The following is a 19,432-nucleotide window of genomic DNA, read 5'->3' as shown; positions in this document are numbered from 1 at the left end:
TTCAATTCAGTTCTGCATCTTTGACAGAAATATCATTAAAATGCTGTGTTCTTCATATTGCATCCTGTCAGGTGGTTCTTGATTTTAATTTGTCCCATTACTGATCATGTCCACTTTGATCGTTTTGCTAAGGTGGTATCGGCTGGCTTTAGCCACTGTAACGTTACCTTATTTCCCCTATGTAATTAATAAGTGTTTTATGAGGAGGTAAGTCCTTTAGTGTTTTATTCTGTCCTGAACACTTGCCTTGCTCAGCCCCCACCTAGTGATTTCAGGGGCTGAATTTCTCAGGAAGGAGTAAAGGATGAAGAATTTGTATTTGAGAAGGTAGAATTTCCCAAACACCTAAGAAAGTTCTGCTAAACAATATGCATTTAATTTAAATAGGTTACCATTGTATCTGGCTGGTACACAAGCTGTGGTGGCATAACCAAAAAGAGTGCAGATCCAGGGCTTTTCAATCTCTGCCACTGTCAGCCAGGCCACACTGGCCTGCGGTGTGATCTCGAACAGCCACATGCTCTGCTTCCACATCTGCATAGTAGGCATGGTGGTTGCAAGGGTCAGAGAGTCTGCCTACCTGCCTGTCTACCTACGAAAGTACTGTGTAAGTCGTAAAGGCCTTTGTAAAAGCTAGAGCTAAGTTTTGTGCTTCCTCAAGTAGAATTCAGACAACTTCTAGTGTTAAACACTGTTTCAAATACTTTTTCCTCAATTAAGTCTTAATTGGATTTGTGATGTTTCTACATTGATAAAATCAACCTACAACACCTGGAAATGTTCTCCTATCTTTTGTCATTTTTTTCTTCACTTCCAAGTCATTATGTCCCCTCCTATTGGTTTAGATTGTCCCCTTATCTTACATAACGGCCTCATAGAAAGATGAATACGATGAATCTTCATATACTTTTCTCCCAGATTGAACAATTACCAAGTTTTTGTTCTATTTTATCTGTTTATTTCTGCATCTCTCTTTTTTTTTCTGAATTTGTAAGAAGTAAATCTCACCCTTCATACTCTAAAAATATGGATATTTTGTTTTATAACCACAATGCTATTATCACACTTAACAAAATAGATCATTTCTTGCTATCATCTGAATTCAGTCCATAATCAGATTTCCTTGAAATATCTTTTTATCTCCTCACAAAATACTCATTATTTACAAAGGGAAAATGGTAACTTTATAGTGGAGAAACCTGTAAGGTACCACGTTAATCAAGTGATCAAAGTTTAATACAGTATCAGCATTTTGACATCATGTGCTTCCTGATATGATGCACTGAGAGGCACAGCATTATTTCGGTGATATTCCTTACAAAAAGCTTAACCTGGGCTTAAACAGGAGGAAACATCAGACAAACCTAATTGAGGGACATTCTACAAACAAAGTGACCAGCACTCTTTAAAATGTCATGGTCATGAAGGACTTGAACTGTCCCAGATTGGAAGAAACTAAGGACACATGACAACTAAATGAAATGTGGATGTTGGATTAATCCTGAAACAGAAAAAGGATATTATTTGGATAATCGGCTTAATTTGAAGACGATGTATAGATTAGTTAATAACATTGTATCATTGTCAATTTTCTGGTTTTGATAATTGTGTTATGACTGTAGGTGGTGTTAACATTTGGGAAAGCTGAGTGAAGGGCATGTGGGGAATGTGTACTGTTTTTGGAAGTCTAACATTGTTTCAAAATAAAATACCAAGTCTTTTATTAATTTTTTTATTTTATTTTTAAAGTTTATTTATTTTGAGAGACAGAGAGCAGAGGAGGGACAAAGTGTATTTATTTTGAGAGACACAGAGCAGAGAGACAGATAGCACCAGGCAGGCTCCGTGCTATCAGTGCAGAGCCTGACATGGGGCTTGAACCCACGAACTGCGAGATCACGACCTGAGCTGAGACCAAGAGTCGGACGCTTGACCAACTGAGCCACCCAGGTACCCCTAAAATATCAAGTCTTTTAAAGGATGATTTACACAGGGTCACCTGGGTGACTCAGTAGGTAGAGCATGTGACTTGGTTCCAGGGTCATGAGTTCAATCCCATGCTGGGCCTAAAACTTACTTTAAAAAAAAAAAAAAAAAAAAAGGGCGGAAGGGGGCGCCTGAATGGCTCAGTCATTTAAGTGTCTGACTTCTGCTCAGATCGTGATCTAACGGTTCATGGTTCGAGCCCCACTTTGGGCTCTGTGCTGACAGGTCAGAGCGTAGAGCCTGCTTCAGATTGTATGTCTCCCTCTCTCTCTGCCCCTCTCCTGCTCCTGCTCTGTCTCTCTCTGTCTCTCAAAAATTAATACATATTATTTTTAAAAAGGGGGGTGGTTTATACAAATCAGGATCCAAGCACATTACAGTTGGTTTGTTATATTTTAGGGAATAGACAGCATAATTAACTCTTAACCTGTTATCTCAAATATCACATTTAATAGAAACTAGGTTATTTGACCACTTAACTTCCATTTTCTTCCTCTCTCCTTCGGCCGTATCTTAATGTTGAGATTTTGAACCTTCTGAACTTGAGAGCCCTGATCTGGTATTTCTGATTTTTTACTTTGTTTTACTGGAGTGTAGGAGACTCTGGTTTTTGTGGCAATCGTCTCTAAGTGCCTCCAGTAAGATGCAGGCCTTTGTTTCCATCTCCACACTGCAGCTCCCCAGTTAAAGATCTCTGATGACCGGCTGACTGTGGTTGGAGAGAAGGGCTACTCCATGGTCCGGGCTTCTCATGGGGTACGGAAGGGTGCCTGGTACTTTGAAATCACAGTGGATGAGATGCCGCCTGACACTGCTGCCAGACTGGGTTGGTCCCAGCCCTTAGGTGAGTGGGAGCGATCATGAGGACATCACCGCAGGCAGAAAGGTACAGACCATGTGGTTGTGCTTCATGACTTTTTGGCTTATTGGATTATGGGCATAAAATTCACTTCCTAAAGGATAAGGTGGTTTGCATTTCCTAGAAATATTTTTATAACTCTTTACTTGTGAGAAATAGTTTGTCAGGAATTTTGCAAAACCGACCAAAAAATACAGTGAAAAGGAGTAGAAATTTTTCTTTTAGCAAACCAGAGTCAATTTGCAATCTTGTGACTTCCTGTACATCTCTTTATTGGGACAGGTAACCTCCAAGCTCCCTTAGGTTATGATAAATTTAGCTATTCGTGGAGGAGCAAAAAGGGAACCAAGTTCCACCAGTCAATTGGCAAACACTACTCTTCTGGCTATGGACAGGGAGACGTCCTGGGATTCTATATCAATCTTCCTGAAGATACAGAGACAGCCAAGTCACTGCCCGATACTTATAAAGATAAGGTGAGTTTGTATCCCTGAGAGATTCCTGGGTTTGAAGACCTGTGGCAACCAACATATTCCTGCACCTGTGGCCTGAGTGTTCTCTTGTAATGCTGACCTAGCATTCACACTTTCTTCCAAGATTTCATTTTGAAAGTTTTTAGACGTAACAAAGTTGAAAGAATTTTAAAGTCTGTGTCCAAATACCAATCACCTAGATTCTACCTTAACCTATTATCTGTTCATTTTTCCATCCATCCATCCATCCATCCATCCATCCATCCATCCATCCATCTTGTTTTAATGCACTTCAGAAAATATTACAGCCATCAACATACCTCACCAGCGGGGGGGAGGGGGGAGGGGGCGCCTGGGTGGCTCAGTCAGTTAAACATCCAGTTCTTGATTTCAGCTCAGGTCATGATCTCACAGTTTGTGGGCTCTATGCTGAGTGTGGAGCCTGCTTGGGATTCTCTCTCTCTGCCCCTCCCCCACTCACACATGCTTGTGTGTGTGCGTGCACGCTCTCTCTCAAAATAAATGAACTTTAAAAATATGTATACATCACCTGCGCCCAAGTACTTCAAGATACATATCATTAGCTAGAGTTCAACCTTTATTTATTTATTTATTTATTTATTTATTTATTTATTTTGATACAAAATTTACATAAAATGAAATGTATAAGTTTTAAATGTATATTCACTGAGTTTTGAGTTTGGCCCAAACCCCTAAGGAGACACTAGAATCTTATCACCCCAAGAAGTGCCCTCATGCTCTTTCCCAATCAGTCCCAACTGCCATCCCTACAGAGCCAACCATTCTTGAAATTTTTTTCCCTATCATAATTCTATTCCATTAGTTCTGTTTGTTCTTAAACTTATTTTATAAATGGAACCATGCAGTACATAATCTTTTGGGTTTTGGGATTTTTTGTGATTGTTGTTTTAAATGTTTATTTTGTGAGAGAGAGCATGTGAGAAGGGGCATTATCTATTTTCCCATTTTTTCTAGGTTTATTGATTATAGTTGACATATAATTATCCATTTTCCTATTTTTAGAAAATTCTTAAATTCCATTATAATTAACATACAGTGTTACATTTGTTTTAAGTGTGTAATATAGTAATTAAAAAATTCCATACAGGGGAGCCTGGGTGGCTCAGTCAGTTAAGTGTCTGACTTCGGCTCAGGTCATGATCTCGTGGCTCATGGGTTTGAGCCCCACGTCGGGCTCTGCGCTGACCGTGCGGAGCCTACCTGGGATTCTCTCTTTCTCCTTCTCTCTCTGCCCCTCCCTAGTTTGCCCACACTTTTTCTGTCTCAAAATAAATAAATAAACTTAAAAAAAAAAAAAGAAAAGAAAAATTCAATATATTATTTAGTGCTCATCATGATAAGTATACTCTTAATCCCCTTCACATGTTCCTTTTTTTGTTTTTTTATTTTTTGTTTTCCCCCTTCACATATTTCACACATTCCTCCCCCACCCCCACCTCTGGTAACCACCAGTTCTCTAGAGTTAAGAGTCTTTTTTTGTGTTTGTCTCTTTTCTTCTTTGTTCATTTGTTTTGTGTCTTAGATTCCACATATGAGTGAAATCATACGGTATTTGTCTTTCTCTGATTACTTTCACTTAGCATTATACCCTCTAGATCCATCCATGTTGTTGCAAATGGCAGGATTTTATTTTTTATGACTAATATCCCATTTTATGTATATACCATATCTCCTTTATCCATTCATCTATAGATGGATACTTGGGTTACTTCCATAATTTGGCTATTGTAAATAATGCTTCACTAAATATAAGTGTTCATGTATCTTTTGAAAATATCCAGTAATGGGATTACTGGATTGTATGGTTCCATTTTCCTATTGATGGACACTTGGGCTGTTTCAAGTTTGGGGCTATTATGAATTAAGTTGTGATGTACATTCTTGTACAAATGTCTTTGTAAATATGTTTTCATTTCTTTGGGTCAAAGGGTAGTTATAGATTTAGTTTTAGAAGAAATTGACAGACTTTCCATTCCCACCTGTGATGTAAGGTCATTTTAGTTGCTTCACATCCTTGTCACCATTTGTTGTTTGCCAACTTAATTGTAGCCATTTTGATGGGTGCCTAGTATAGTGTCCCATTATGGTTTAAATTAGCGTTTCTTTGATGACTAATGCTGGTGAGCAGGTTGTCATGTGCTACTAGCCATTCATCTATTTTCTTTTGTAAAGTTTCTTTTCAAATATTTTGCCTTTTTAAAAAGAATCAGGTTGTTTATCTTTTTTTATAGAGTTGTGGAATTTTTTTTAATATATTCTGGATTACGGTCCTTGGTTAAAAATTATTTTTGGGGGCTCCTGGGTGGCTCAGTCAGTTGAGCATCCAACGTCAGCTCAGGTCATGATCTCACGGTTCCTGAGTTTGAGCCCCGTATCCAGCTCGCTGCTGTCAGCACAGAGCCCACTACAGATCGATCCTCTGTCCCCTTCTCCCTCTTCCCCTCCCCTGCTCACTGTCTCTCAAGAATGAATACACATTACAAAAAATGACTTTTTAAAAAAATTTTTTCTCCTAGTCTGTGACTTGTTTATTCATTTTCTTAATGGTGTCTTCTGATGAACTGACATTTTTAATTTTTATGAAATCTGTCAAATTTTTTTTATAGTTCTATTGCTTTCTATAAGTTAACAATTCTTTGCCTACTCCCCACTCATGAAGATATTCCATGTTTTCCTTTGAAAACATGGTTTTAGCTTTTACATTTAGATCTTTGATCCACCTCGAATTACTTTTTGTATATGGTGTAAAGTAGAGATGAAGCTTAATTTTTTTTCCACATGGATGGGTGTGGTTTTTTTTTTAATTTTTTTTAAATTTTCTTATTTATTTTTGAGAGAGAGAGAGCAAACAGAGGAGGGACAGAGAGAGAGGGAGACACAGACTGAAGCAGGCTCCAGGCTCTGAGCTGTCCACACAGAGGCTGATGTGGGGCTCAAACCCACATCATGAGTTCATGAGAACCATGAGATGGTGACCTGAGCCGAAGTTGGACGCCCAACCGACTGAGCCACCCAGGCGCCTCATATGGGCATCAGTTTTTGAAAATTTTTTCTCTCAATTCTTTGGTGCCCTTTGTGAAAATCAGATGACTTTTTGGGGTCTTGCTTTGCCCTTTTTTTTTTTTTTTTTTAATTTTTTAATGTTTGTTTATTTTTGAGAGAGACAGACAGAGATCAGAGTGTGAGTGGGGGGGGGGGACAGAGAGAGAGGGAGGGCAGAATCTGAAGCAGGCTCCAGGCTCTGAGCTGTCAGCACAGAGCCTGATGTGGGGCTCAAACCCATGAACTGTGAGATCATCACTTGAGCCAAAGTCAGTCGCTTAACCAACTGAACCACCCAGGCGTCCGGAATCAGATGGTTTTATAAGAAGAATGCAGACGTTTAGCTTTTGGGCTCTCTAGTCCATTGATCTATTTGTTGATCTTTATGCCAGTACCACACTGTCTTAATTATTGTAGTTTTAGAGTCAGTCTTTAAATTGGGTAGTATCAGTCCTTTTTGCTTCTTTGTGTTTTTGTCTGATGTGGGGTTTTTTGTTTGATTTTAATTTTGAAGATATTAATATATGCCTAGACATTCTGGAAGGATACAAGGCCACTGGAGCAGAGATCCCTTTTGGCAAAGAGAAACTAAGTGTTGAGGGACATGGGGAGAGGTAGAGAAATTTCATGTTCTTGTATATCTCTTGAATTTTTTTTTTTCAACGTTTTTTTTTTTTGTTTGTTTTTGTTTTTTATTTTTGGGACAGAGAGAGACAGAGCATGAACGGGGGAGGGGCAGAGAGAGAGGGAGACACAGAATCGGAAACAGGCTCCAGGCTCCGAGCCATCAGCCCAGAGCCTGACACGGGGCTCGAACTCACGGACCGCGAGATCGTGACCTGGCTGAAGTCGGACGCTTAACCGACTGCGCCACCCAGGCGCCCCTTGAATTTTTTTTTTTACTATGCTTAATATATGTATGTGCTAGAGATTAAAATTTTTAAAAGTTAATGTCATATATTTCCCTGGGAGTGAATAGTTAGGCTCTTGAGAACCAGCAAGGAAGGGGTGACCCAGAGGCCCACCTATAGGAGAAACAGGTAGGGAACTAGGAGGGAAGGAATTGGCTCTAAAAAAATGTTTTTATAGAATAGGAGATTTTAGGCCCAGTAAGGTTGTCATTTCTTTCACTGAGATTACTGAGGGGGAAAAAAACTGAATTATTTTTAACTTAATGGGTATTTTTGTTGTGATGAAAGTATATATATGTGTGTATGTATTTCCTCGCAAATCTTAGAAATGTCTTTTTTTGAAAATGTTTAGCAAGTATGTGCCATCTGGTATTTTTTAAGAAGCACATAGTTGTTTAAAATCTAGCAAAGCTAACCCTGCATAGATTTTTAATTTCTGTTGCAAAACACAAGGACTCGGGGCGCCTGGGTGGCGCAGTCGGTTAAGCGTCCGACTTCAGCCAGGTCACGATCTCGCGGTCTGTGAGTTCGAGCCCCGCGTCGGGCTCTGGGCTGATGGCTCAGAGCCTGGAGCCTGTTTCTGATTGTGTGTCTCCCTCTCTCTCTGCCCCTCCCCCGTTCATGCTCTGTCTCTCTCTGTCCCAAAAAAATAAATAAACGTTAAAAAAAAAAAAAAATTATAAAAAAACACAAGGACTCAATGCTACTTGTCTGAAATTGCTTTTTTTTTTTTTTTTTTTTTTTTAATTTCATGATGATGTAGCTGATGCTTCAATGTTCCCTTTTTTCCCTTTCCTTCTTTCTTGGTTTTCAAGGCTTTGATAAAGTTCAAGAGTTATTTGTATTTTGAGGAAAAAGACTTTGTGGATAAAGCAGAGAAGAGCCTAAAGCAGACCCCCCATAGTGAGGTGAGTCGGTGAGTCATGATCATAAAAATGTCAGAACTAGAAAACTTTGAAGATTGGGACCAGGCTCCTAATTATAAAAGTGAGGAAAGTGAGGCCCAGAGAGGACTGAAGGGGTATGTGCTATGAGAGCTCGCCAGCCGCAGAGCAAGCTCCCTCTCCTGCCTGCTGTGATTGTGGGACCAGATCGCTCTTCCTGTGTCACCATCCCGCTTTCAGAGAGATGATCGGTGTTCTTCTAGGGACAGTCTCCAGTGCAGAGGGTAAAAGCAGCAGCCTAATAAGGAAATCCATATGCGATTGAGGAAGCAAGGCAGAGATATTTCTTCTGCTCAGGAAGTATCAAGTACAGAGGGAGGAACACTGAATAGAAGAGGAGGGGACCTTGCTCTGTGACCCAGAGGCAGCAGGAGCTGTAATGGCTTATTTAGTTCCTCTAGAACTTTCCCTACTTCCCCTTTCCAAGGTTGTTGGCCAAAGTCGTACCATAAATACAGTCTGGCCCAAAATAGGAGAAGGGGTGGAAGAAAATTTTGAGCTGGAAACACTGTTCCCTAAAAATGCTGTGATCGCTGTCTAGGACAGTAATAGAAGCTAATGTAGGAGAAAATAAAGTAGGCTTCCAGTTGTTTTTAGGGGAGAAAATAGCAAAGGGAAACAGGTAACGGACCTAGGATGATACAGCCAGAAAATCCAGCCCAGGAGAAGACAGCTCTTGCTGGGAAGAACAGGCAGAGAAAGTTACTTGAGAAAAGGGGGTCTTTTCTGAAGTCCATATGTAGTGATTAAGAGAGGATATTCAGAATAATTTCCAGACAGAAAGGACAAAGAAAATGAGGATTCAGAAACTTAGAGGATCTGAAGAGATTTTCAAAGTAGAAATGCAGAAGTGAGAATCTGATGCAAGGGAAGGGATCAAATAAATAAGCTTAAGTAGGTACGGTTCTGAGGAATCGGCAGAAGACCAGTTTGTTTTTTATACAGATAGTATAACGAATAATAGAAAGAATGCTTTGGTACAGGTAATGTAGGAATTCCGAAGCAAATAAACCTAAAGACCACCATTTACATGGTGCATATAAATATGCTCTGAAAAACCTGAAGACCAGCTAGATTGGTGCATGTAAATACGCCCTAAAAATGTAAGAAGACGTTATTACATCAGCTGTATGCTCTTCTGAGAAGACATCATTACCAGCGTGGTGGCAGTGCTTGTAAAGGGTTCTCCAAGGGAGTTCTTCAGTTTGCTTGTTCTGTTGTTAAATTCTGAAGTAAAACCGTTGTTTTTGTTTCAGATAATATTTTATAAAAATGGTGTCAATCAAGGTGTGGCCTACAAAGATATTTTTGAAGGGGTTTACTTTCCGGCCATCTCACTGTATAAGAGTTGCACGGTATGTATCGTCTGTTCATCCTGTGAACAGAACTTGAGGGAAACAGGTGAATGGTTGTGATGGATGACCATTGATGTGAATTCTAGAAAGAAATCTGAGTAGCCTAAGAGTGAGATGGGAATGCGTTCCTGTTGTTACTGTTTGTTCCAAAAACAGTTGGGTGTCTTAGGAAGTATTTGCTTGGATAGTTAAAAGATTGTGCAACTAGTGTGCTCCATACTTTGACTTTGAATGTGCTGTACGGTAAATGTCATTGTTCAGTGTAAAGGATGTGAAGCATATGCATGCAGAAGTCAGCTTGGTGTTATATGTCATGATAACCCACCATCATTGGTTAGTAAGTGTTGCTTATGCCAATCTTTTTTTTAACACGATACAGTATGAAGGGGACTATCATCAGATCCTATTGTGGGGTTTTTTTGTTGTCTTTTTTTAAGTGATTTGAAAAGGTAATATCTGGAAATTTACATATACTTTTAGTCTGTCAGTAACCACCACTGGAGTAAGATAAGGAAATCTTCAGGTAATAAACAGAAATCAACAAAAGTCTATTTTATTTACCTAATTTTTGATGGACATTAGGGTGTTGACCACTTTTAGCACTGGTAATCTATATCATTAGTTCCACTTATACCCTGAATATCATAGCTACATTTAAAAATAAAAAGTTCCCAGGTCACATTAAGCTTTTTTTCACTATTTTCCTCTGTTTTCTCCTGTCTGCTTGAATTGATCTATCCCAGGTTTCCATTAACTTTGGACCGTGCTTCAAGTATCCTCCAAAGGATCTCACTTACCGCCCTGTGAGTAACATTCACAGTGCATCCTCAGTATCTCTGCTCCTTCTTGCCATACTTATTCTGATCACCTCCTTTCTGTTTCTTGTTCCTCCCACAGATGAGTGACATGGGCTGGGGCGCTGTGGTAGAACATACTCTGGCTGATGTCTTATATCATGTGGAAACAGAAGTGGATGGGAGGCGGAGTCCTCCATGGGAACCGTGACCAGGTCCCTCTTTCTTTGCAGACATGGACTTGCTGGGGAATAAATTGGGGAGGGAGGCCTGTTTTTGTTTTTTGAACTGTTGCAAACATTCTCCCAAAGATACTGCAGGACACAGCCTGTGCTGTTAGCAAATTAAAAGTATGGGTGAGACTGGGAGACTCCCTGCTTTTCAACACTCTCCCCACTTCTGGTGACTGCTTCTATTTTGTGTGCCATATGCCAACAGCTGCTGACCCCAGGATCATTTGCGCCCCCTGTGAAACTGGTGCTGTACCACGTATCCCTCCGACCAGGACTAGTTACCTTATTGTATTTTCTGAGGAGTGAATAATCTCGTCTAAGGCACTGACTTATTTAAAGACCTCTCCTTTTGTGGCATTGACTCCATCCCATCCGATTTCCAAGGAAGTAGTAGGCCTGTTTCTGAGAACAGCTGAAATCAGTGGCTGTACATTCCAGATCTAAAAGGTCTTTCCTTTTGGTATGGGTTTTTATTCCTTTTGAAATATTTTTGAACACTGGGGTCTCTGAAACTACTAGGTCTCTAGAACTGTAATTGTAAAAAGAACGTGCTTGCAGCTTTAACAATTAGAAACTCTTCCCAAATAAAACCTGTCTTCAAGTGTGTGTGGCACTCTGCTTCCCTTTCGGGGTGAGTTCCTCTTGGTGACAGGGGTAGCGATGTGGGCAGTGAGGAAGGGAGCCAGCGCAGGGGGAGGGAGGCGGGTTTCTGACTATCCCAGCCCCTCTTCTGCTTCCATCCTCTCTAGCCAGCTCAGCCACCCTTTTTCTCCAGTGGAAGTCACCTCAAGGAGATGAACAAGAGTTTAAAAGGGTTAATGGTGTCCCTCCAGCATTTCCCTTTGAACGTGTATGCTAATGCGTGCACGTTGTTTTCTTGCCTTACTTACCTTCCTTCCAAATACGTGACGATTCAGAATACTAAAAACTGGAATGTAAGAACGAGCCTTCCCTTGAGCTCCCTTATGGCTTCCCTGTCCCCCTTTTTAATACATCAGTGACAATGCAGCCTCCCAGGAATTTCCCAAATTTCATGTGACTATTGGTACCTTAACTTGGTAGCTTTGACTAATAGATTTGTCTCCTAATGAACCATCCAGGCTGTTTTGGCCATTCCACATCTCTTAACAGGAAACCTAACAGAATCAGTGTGATTGTAGGCTGAAGGCTCAGCCTGTCACCGCTGGACACCCATTCATTCGTGGCCGGTCTTAGAGGGCAGACTTGGTCATAAAGCTGGACCATCAGAGTTTGAAGAACTCTAAGAGAATGAGGGTAGTGTTCTGTAGAGGAAACTGGAGGTAAATTCTTTGTAATATAAATTACCACGTATTTTATTACTTGTACACCCACTCTCCATTTGATAAAATTTCTGTACATTGGATCTTCATAAATCAGGTTACAGAAGTTATGATGTTGCCTATTTATATTTCATATTCAAAAGTGTGTGTGTGTGTGTGTGTGTTTTGAGAAGGTTGATTTGAAGGACTCACAGAATACCCACTCTCCATGGAGTCCTCTATAAAATGGTGTCAGTGAGCATATCATCACTGACCACTTACTTTATTCCAACATAAAATTAAACAAGTGGGGAAGTGGCTCCCAGTCCCCTCAAAGACACAGTTGCACGGTTTGGAGAAGGCAAATTTTAACTGAGCTCCAAACGGTGGTGTGCAGCAAGAAAGCCCATTTCCTTGCTTCCAGCCTGCTCTTTTGAAATCAGTGTGTATCACTTTACACATCTTTAGATGGTCATTTTCCCTTACTTAGCTGGGGGTGGAGGATAGTCTGTTCTTGAAATACTTTCTACAGCTCTGAGGCTCCCTGGTAAATAATAATTTGGTCTGTGCTAAAAATAGACTACTCTGAGATAAGAATAAATAAGAAGAAACACTTCTATCAGATATAAAATTTCAGTACCTCCATAAATATGAGCATTCCCACGACTGCTAACCTGTTTACTTAACAAGCCGGGGCTCTGTTTCTGGACGGTTTAAATCATCAGTGCTGTTATAACTAGAATGGGAAAGTTTCAAGTGGTAATCGCTGGCTTTTCATCCTACTCACCCTTCTTAGCAAAGTAATCCCACCCCAATCTATATTTTGAAAGCATAAATTCTCTGAATCTTGAAAGGGGAATTTGCTCTCACCATATTCCCTCTTTTGGCCTTCTCTCAAAATAGTAAAACAGTGACCTGTTTTACTGTGAAAGCCGTGAAATTGGCAGCCCTGAGCCAAGCTGGAAGCAGATGTAATAACTGAAGATTCAGTTTCCAAGGCACGTGGGTGGCTCAGTAGGTAAAGTGTCCAACTTCAGTTCAGGTCATGATCTTGGGGTTTGTGAGTTCGAGGCCAGTGTCCGGCTCTGCCCTGACAGTGTGGAACCGGCTTGGGAGTCTCCCTCTCTCTCTCTGCCCCTGTCCCTCTCTCTCTCTCTCTCTCTCTCTCTCTCAGAATAAATAAGTAAACCTTACAGATTCAGTTCCCTTGTTAGGTGTCAACATTCACAGAAGGGAAAATAATAAAATTTGTTTTTGTTTATCTTAGTAATATCATTAATTTTCTTTATTTGGTACCATCCTATCTTTTAATTACATAAATAAAAATCCTCAGTCATCACCTTCATCTTGCAATGCCTGTCAGCTACCAGTTCTAGAGTTCTTTTAAGAATTGATTTAGGCTTGGAGCACCTGGGTGGTTCTGTCGGTAAGCATCCGACTATTGATTTCAGCTCAGGTCATGATCTTGGGGTTCGTGAGTTCGAGCCCTACATCAGGCTCTGCGCTGAGCCTGCTTGGGATTCTCTCTCTGCCACTCCTGCTCTCTCTCTCTAAATAAACTTTAAAAAATTAGGCTTGTGCTTATTGTGGAAATTAAGTACTTATGAAAGATTCTGGCAGCAGATTCTAAATAATTGAGTGACCTATGTCCCCAGTAGTTTTTCCTTTTAATGAGCTCGGGGATCTAGTTTAATTAAAATCTTTGTCCAGGACTCCTTTAGCATGAAGTTGCTGTTTACTAGAATGATTTTTTTTTTTTTTAAGAGTAGAATTTTTAAACAGGTACAGACTGAAGTTTGCGTCTTAGTTACAACTCTTTATTCTGACTGGTGCCCATGGAAGAAATAGGGTAACTAATTTAATTAGTTTCGTATCTTTTTCAATCAAGAAAACTTAGACTACATTTCTAGAACACATCCGCTGTGGGGAGTTACTTGGTCTTTGATGCAGCTCTCTACCTGTTTGGTAGAGGAGCAGAGGGTTGCTGGAGTCCCTTTTGTAAGACCCCCCCCACACTGCCTGCGGGGAATGGAGCTCTTGAGCCCCTAAAGTATGAGGTCCCAGTCCTTGTACTTACACCCTGTGTCAGCTAGTAGCATTTTATAAAGATGTTTTTAAATAGATGTGTAAGGGCCCAGAAGGAAGTTTTACAAATATTTTGGAGCCCTTAACCTTCATTTCAGAGCTAATCATTGAATAGAGTTAGAAAGCTCTTTCTCTTAAAAGCTCTGTCCCCATTTTCTTGGTCCTAAAATTTTGCCAGTCCCAGCATCCTAAATATACTCCAGCCCATTCCACAGTCCCCGGATGAAGAGCTTAAACAGACTTGTAGGCTTCTAGCAGGGATCTCCCTGAAGGGCATGCGAGCCAGTGCGCTAGAAACAGTTGGAAGCAGCAGGCTGGTCCTTAACACCTGGCATCAGGAGCGGGGCTGGACTCCAGGTGCTTGCGCAGGTGGTTGGCAAAGTCCACCTGGGTCTGTGATAAGACCTGGTTGATGATCGTCTTTGGCAGCCATCCCTAGAGTAGAAGATAGAAGAATTTGGCCACCTTGTGGGTGATGTTCCCCTGTAGACACCTCTGTACCTGTCACAAACATGGATTGCTTGGGGCTTGGTCTTCCAGCTCTGTTTATAGGTTGACCTTGGAGTTGACCCGGGAGGACTGCCCTACTGCCCTGCTGTGTCATGACCGTGTAAGAGCGGTCAATTATGTCAAGACAAAGGTCAATTGTGTGACCCTGAGCTAGCAACCATATCTTTGGGGGTCTAAGTTTCCTTCTTTCCAAATGGGCAACTACAGAGCTGAAATTTGATATGAGGTAAAAGGGAGCTATTGTAGTCCGTGGAGATGATGGAATAGCAGGCCGATACTCAAGCCTCGTCCTTCTCCCAACAGTCTGTCTCAAAATGGAGGAGGGTTTTTCCTGTTCTTGCAGGATCACGTGGGAGGGTAAGAGTCAGTTTTTCTCCCCACCCCCTACCCACTAGCCACCTCTTTGTGCCCCTCACCTTGAGGTCAATACTGAGCAGCCACGTGAGTTTGGTCTTCGAGGGACTTCCGGCCAGGGGACGGAGCACCATGCAAGTGGGACCATGCTCTCCTCTGGCAAATGGAGAGCAGTCCAGTCAGGAGGACAAGGCAGAATGCTCTTTTTATGCTGACCAGTTATACGAGCCACACTTCTCTGGTACCTTGTCTTTTCTAAGTCTCAGAACTATTTTGTCAAGGGTGATAAACTTAACAGTTGGCCTGGTTACCAGCTCACCGGAACACATGCTGGTTGGGGCTGGAGCCTGAAGGCCCCCTGTGGTGCCTGTGAGTTGCCGGATGCCAGGGAAAGGGTCCCAGGTGATGGGTGCGGCCCCTCACAAACAGCAGCTGTGTTCTAAGCAGTATGGCTTGCATTTCAGTCGCCAGTATGGCCAGACCTGAGCGTACCAGCTAAACCTCAGCCCTACCTCATGTTTTAGAAAATTATTAAGGTTCTTAAACTTTCTAGGAAGGTTGGTTAGGGCCGAACTTGTCTTCCTCCATATTCCTGTGCAAAAGGCAGTTGAAGGTAGGGACCAAGGACTGGTTTCTTGGAGCCGAGGATTCATCACACCCTTGCCGGGCACGTGCCCACAAGCCTGCGTGAGGGAAGAGAGGTTTTGGGCGACTGCCAGTATTACCTGATGATGCCTTTCTGCTCGGGCATCTCACTGAAACGTGTGGCCGTGCCAGCCAGCACGCAGGTGGAGCCTCGGCGCTTAGTGCAGCGCACACTCACGAAGTCCCGGGGCCCCACGAGGTTTCCTGCTGATTCTGCAGCCAACTCGTGGGTGATGACTGTATCTTTTCCAATCTTCTGCAGGACCTACCGGGCCACGGGGAGCCAGAATCATTAGCCAGTGCTGGGGCTGACGCACCACCCACAGCTTGCAACCTTTTTGGCACACCTTTCAGACTGGGCTCCCATGGGTTCCTGCCACCCACACCTGGACTCTCCTCACCTTAATCTCCTTGACGTTCGGGTTCCACTCTCCCATCGCTTCCATGTGCTCCACAAGCTCTTCATAAAGCCTCTCCATGGGCTGGTCCACCACCACCTCCAACCGGAACACCTTGCCCATATCTGGGACCACTTTACTCAGTACCGTGTCCCCATTTGCCTGTCAGGGAGAAAAAAAGGAGCTTCAGGATAAAGTTTACAGAAAAATATTCCTAGGCAGGAATATGACAAGGACAGGCAAGGCAGGAAGGGGAACAGCACAAAGAACTCTAAGCATGAGGAAGCCTAAAATTACTTCTTCTAAGACAGTTGGTCATCTTTCCCGCCATGAGCCTCATACATCTGCTGAAACCTTGAGCAGTAACCTGCCTGCTTCTGGACCCTTGTTTCTTGGTGGTAAATGTGGGTAGGTCCAACTGAAAAGGCCCCCCTACCTGACCTCAGAAGCTCAAATTTCCTGAGCAAAACAAAACTGGAAGCGGGAAAGTCTGGTCTACAACCAGCTCATTATGTACACACAGTATTGGGTGGGATCTTAAGGATGTTTTCAGTCCTCATTTTACACCAGAAAGATGTAGAGACCCTTAGGGCACTGCTGGGCCTCGATCCCGGATTTCCTGACTCCCAAACTAGTGTCTGCTAACTCAGAACTTGGGAGAAGGAGAGGGTTTACCTGAACTCTGGACACTAGGCAGCATGTAAGTTAAAACCACTTGCTGCGTGAGGCGGGAATTGTGAGAATGGCCTTGAGGATGGCAATGGAACAGTGAGGCACGGGGGTTCCAGGCCCACCCTCACCTGCTGGTTCTCCTTCTTCCAGCCCTCCCGGCTGCTGAGGATGCCCAGGGCCTTCTGCATGGCCTCCTCTCCCTGCTGGATATAGGCCAGCTCCTGGTCACTGTAGAGAGTGTCTTCCAGCTGAGAACCTGGATACACAGCCCAGGAGAGACCGAGCTTGCTTCCGTTTCCTTAGCCTATCCCCCCGCCCCCACCTGCCACCCGCGCTTCCATCCTTTGAGTCTGGATCTGCTCTTTCCTCTGAAGAGCCAAGGCCAAAGTCATAGGGTCCGGCCTACAGGTGAAGTTAGACACACAGCTGCAGCCGACGGGGTCTGCAGAGCCTTGCACCCCGGTCCCACCCCCTCAAAGTGAGAAAGGCCAGCTGAGGGCTAGTTAGGGGGAGGTGGGTCGTGCACAGAGCAATGTACACAAGCTCCTGCCACCGGCACAAGCCCAGAAGCATCAGCACTCACCAAGCAGAGAACTCCGACGCCGAGCCTGGTTAATCCATGCACCCGGGGTCGGGCCCCCTAGTGCCCTCCGGTTCAGCTCCTGGCCGATGGCCAGCACGGCTTGGTGCCTCAGCCCTGCAGAGAGGAGAGAATATTGTTGCGTAGAACAGAGGAATCCCCTTAGAGCGAGATGGTTCCACCCCTTCGTTTTGCCACAGAGGAGGAAACGCGTGGAGGGAGAGGTAACTTGCACAGGAACACAGATCCCTGGTGGGGTCTGAATGAGAGCCAGGCCACCTCCACCCAGTGCTGTCACTCTGTGCCAGGCCGCCTTTGGGCCCAGAGTCGGTCTTCCATCTGGGCTGGCCAGGCCTGGTGCTGCCTGGAGGCAGGGGCTGCACCAGAACCTGCTGCAGTTTCCTTCTTGAAAGGGAAAGAAGCTCTGTTCAAACAAGCAGAAAAATCCTGGCTGTGGAAGGAGAATTCAAGACCCCCAGCCCTTGAGGCCTGTGTAGCTGTCAGCAGCTGGGGTCCTTCGCATGAGTAACTGCTCTGCATGCCACTGGGGTCTGAGCAAGGGATCCTGTTGATCTGGTGGAACAGCCCTACTGCTGGGCCGGGTCTTCTAAGCACGGCTTCCTTCTAAACAGAACCCAGGGGTGCCTGGGTGGGTGGCTCAGTCCAGTTTGGGCTTTGGCTCAGGTCATGATCTCACAGTTTGTGAGTTTAAGCCCTGCATTGGGATCCACACTGACAGTGCAGGGCCTGCTTGGGATTCATTCTCTCTCTCTCTTTCTCTCTCTCTCTCTCTCTCTGCCTCTCCACAGCTTGTATTCTCTCTCTCTCTCTCTCTCAAAATAAATAAACTTAAAAAAATAAAATGAACGGAAGCCTGTTCAACCCAGGGTAATTGGAAAGGACTTTAGATTGGTTTGTGTACCCTTCAGTGACTGCAGGGGACTGACTAGGATGGCCCTGGGTCCTGATTAGCTCTACCAAACCAGACTTCGGTACCTGGTTCTGCTTCCTCCTTGTAGGATGGGAACACGACTTCCTGCTGCACCCACTTCCTCTCTCTGCCTTGCTCTTCGGGGCCTTCCCCACTTTCTTTTTTTTCTCCTCTCTTCCCTGCCCATGATGTCTCAGGCCTGCCAACACTGCTCACTGGCGTCAAGGCTCACTCCCACCTCTGCCACTGTGGCTGTGGCTCTCTTGGTACCCTTAGTGCCAATCCAGGCAAAGTTCAAGAAAGATTGGTGCCCCAGAGAGGACAGCACAAGTGACAGAACCCAGAAGAGACGGAGGCATCTTCGTATCCAGGCCAACCATTCAGGTGGGAAAAGGGAGGTCCCAGAAGGTGAGAGATTTGCTCACATTCACCCAACAAGAGGCGCAAGTGAGATAAGCGCGGAGTGGCCGCCCCCCCCCCCCCCCGTCCCCCCACCGTCCCAGTAACCACATGGCCTCCACGCGGCCAGCCTCTCGCCCCAGATCTCACCCTTCATGTTGCGAACGTGTCTATAGGAGCTCCCAGCGCACAGCTTGAACGTCGCTAGGAGCATTGTTTCCAGGCAGCGGGGGACAGGCAGGGTAACGGTGCTGCTGCCACTGCTGCTGTGGCCTCTGCTCTCGAGGGTGGCTTCTTCCCTCCTTCCCCAGCTGTCAAGGTCTGCCTCTGGGTCCTGCGGCTGTGGCTGCGCCCAGCTGCATGTCCCGTGTCTTAAATGCCCCCTGGCTGAAGGCTGTACTTCATCATCAGGAGATAAAAAAGCCATCACTCGCTATGCAAAGGAAAGGGTCAAGGGCAGAGGGATTGCCTCACGCCATGGCTTTGGCCATTTGCGGGGAGTGGTGGGGGGGGGGGGGGCGGGTGCACAGAAAGGAGCAGGGAGGTTGGTGCCAGACTCCAGCGGATGGAGCGGGGAGAAAAAGCAGCAGCTGAGGTCAAGGCAGTTTAGAAGAAAGCGTACACCATCCAACTGTGGTTTTCAAAGAGCATGTGGAATGCAGATTTCCGGCCCTTGGCCTCAGAAACTCTAGATCTAACCCGGTCTAGAATTGAGGCTAGAATGCCCGGGTTGCCGCGCAGGTATCCTGTGAACTGCACGCTACTCTTTGAGAAACCTGCCCCGGTCTGGGACGAAGTCTTTTCCCTTTAAGGTTGAACTTGAGGTTGCTTTCAAGCCAGATTCACCTGGCAAGAGTATTGGGGGCGAGAGAAGCACACTGGCTTGGCCCCTGGCCCAGGGCCTTCTGTGTGAGAGAGAGAGTTCTGTGTCCTGGCACT

At 44.2% G+C, this 19,432-nt stretch overlaps 2 protein-coding genes across 4 annotated transcripts in view; one reads left to right on the top strand and one right to left on the bottom strand.

Moving 5' to 3' along the window:
• The window catches only part of ASH2L (ASH2 like, histone lysine methyltransferase complex subunit), a 32,539-nt gene extending 21,294 nt beyond the window's left edge, over positions 1-11,245 (top strand). For all 3 annotated transcript variants that reach the window (XM_086703707.1, XM_025921424.2, XM_086703708.1), the window contains 6 exons: positions 2,663-2,830; positions 3,128-3,321; positions 8,129-8,221; positions 9,514-9,612; positions 10,356-10,415; positions 10,510-11,245. In XM_086703707.1, the coding sequence (XP_086559833.1) occupies positions 2,663-2,830; positions 3,128-3,321; positions 8,129-8,221; positions 9,514-9,612; positions 10,356-10,415; positions 10,510-10,617 (722 nt within the window). In that variant the 3' untranslated portion in view covers positions 10,618-11,245. The remainder of the gene's footprint in view (positions 1-2,662; positions 2,831-3,127; positions 3,322-8,128; positions 8,222-9,513; positions 9,613-10,355; positions 10,416-10,509) is intronic.
• Positions 11,246-13,714: 2,469 nt separating this feature from the next.
• STAR (steroidogenic acute regulatory protein) lies at positions 13,715-18,878 on the bottom strand. The gene is made up of 7 exons (XM_086703709.1): positions 18,644-18,878; positions 17,167-17,280; positions 16,712-16,839; positions 15,915-16,073; positions 15,594-15,778; positions 14,931-15,024; positions 13,715-14,439 (listed from the first exon to the last, which is right to left on the bottom strand). Exons 1-7 carry the CDS (start codon positions 18,705-18,707, stop codon positions 14,326-14,328), a joined length of 858 nt encoding a protein of 285 aa, XP_086559835.1. The 5' UTR covers positions 18,708-18,878; the 3' UTR covers positions 13,715-14,325.
• Positions 18,879-19,432: the final 554 nt, after the last annotated feature.

This window comes from Puma concolor, chromosome B1 (genome assembly GCF_028749965.1).
Source record: "Puma concolor isolate L17-30 chromosome B1, mPumCon1.1.hap2, whole genome shotgun sequence".
Taxonomy (NCBI): Eukaryota; Metazoa; Chordata; class Mammalia; order Carnivora; family Felidae; genus Puma; species Puma concolor.
The sequence above is the reverse complement of the archived record's forward strand: the minus strand, read 5'-3'. Positions and strand labels throughout refer to the sequence as shown.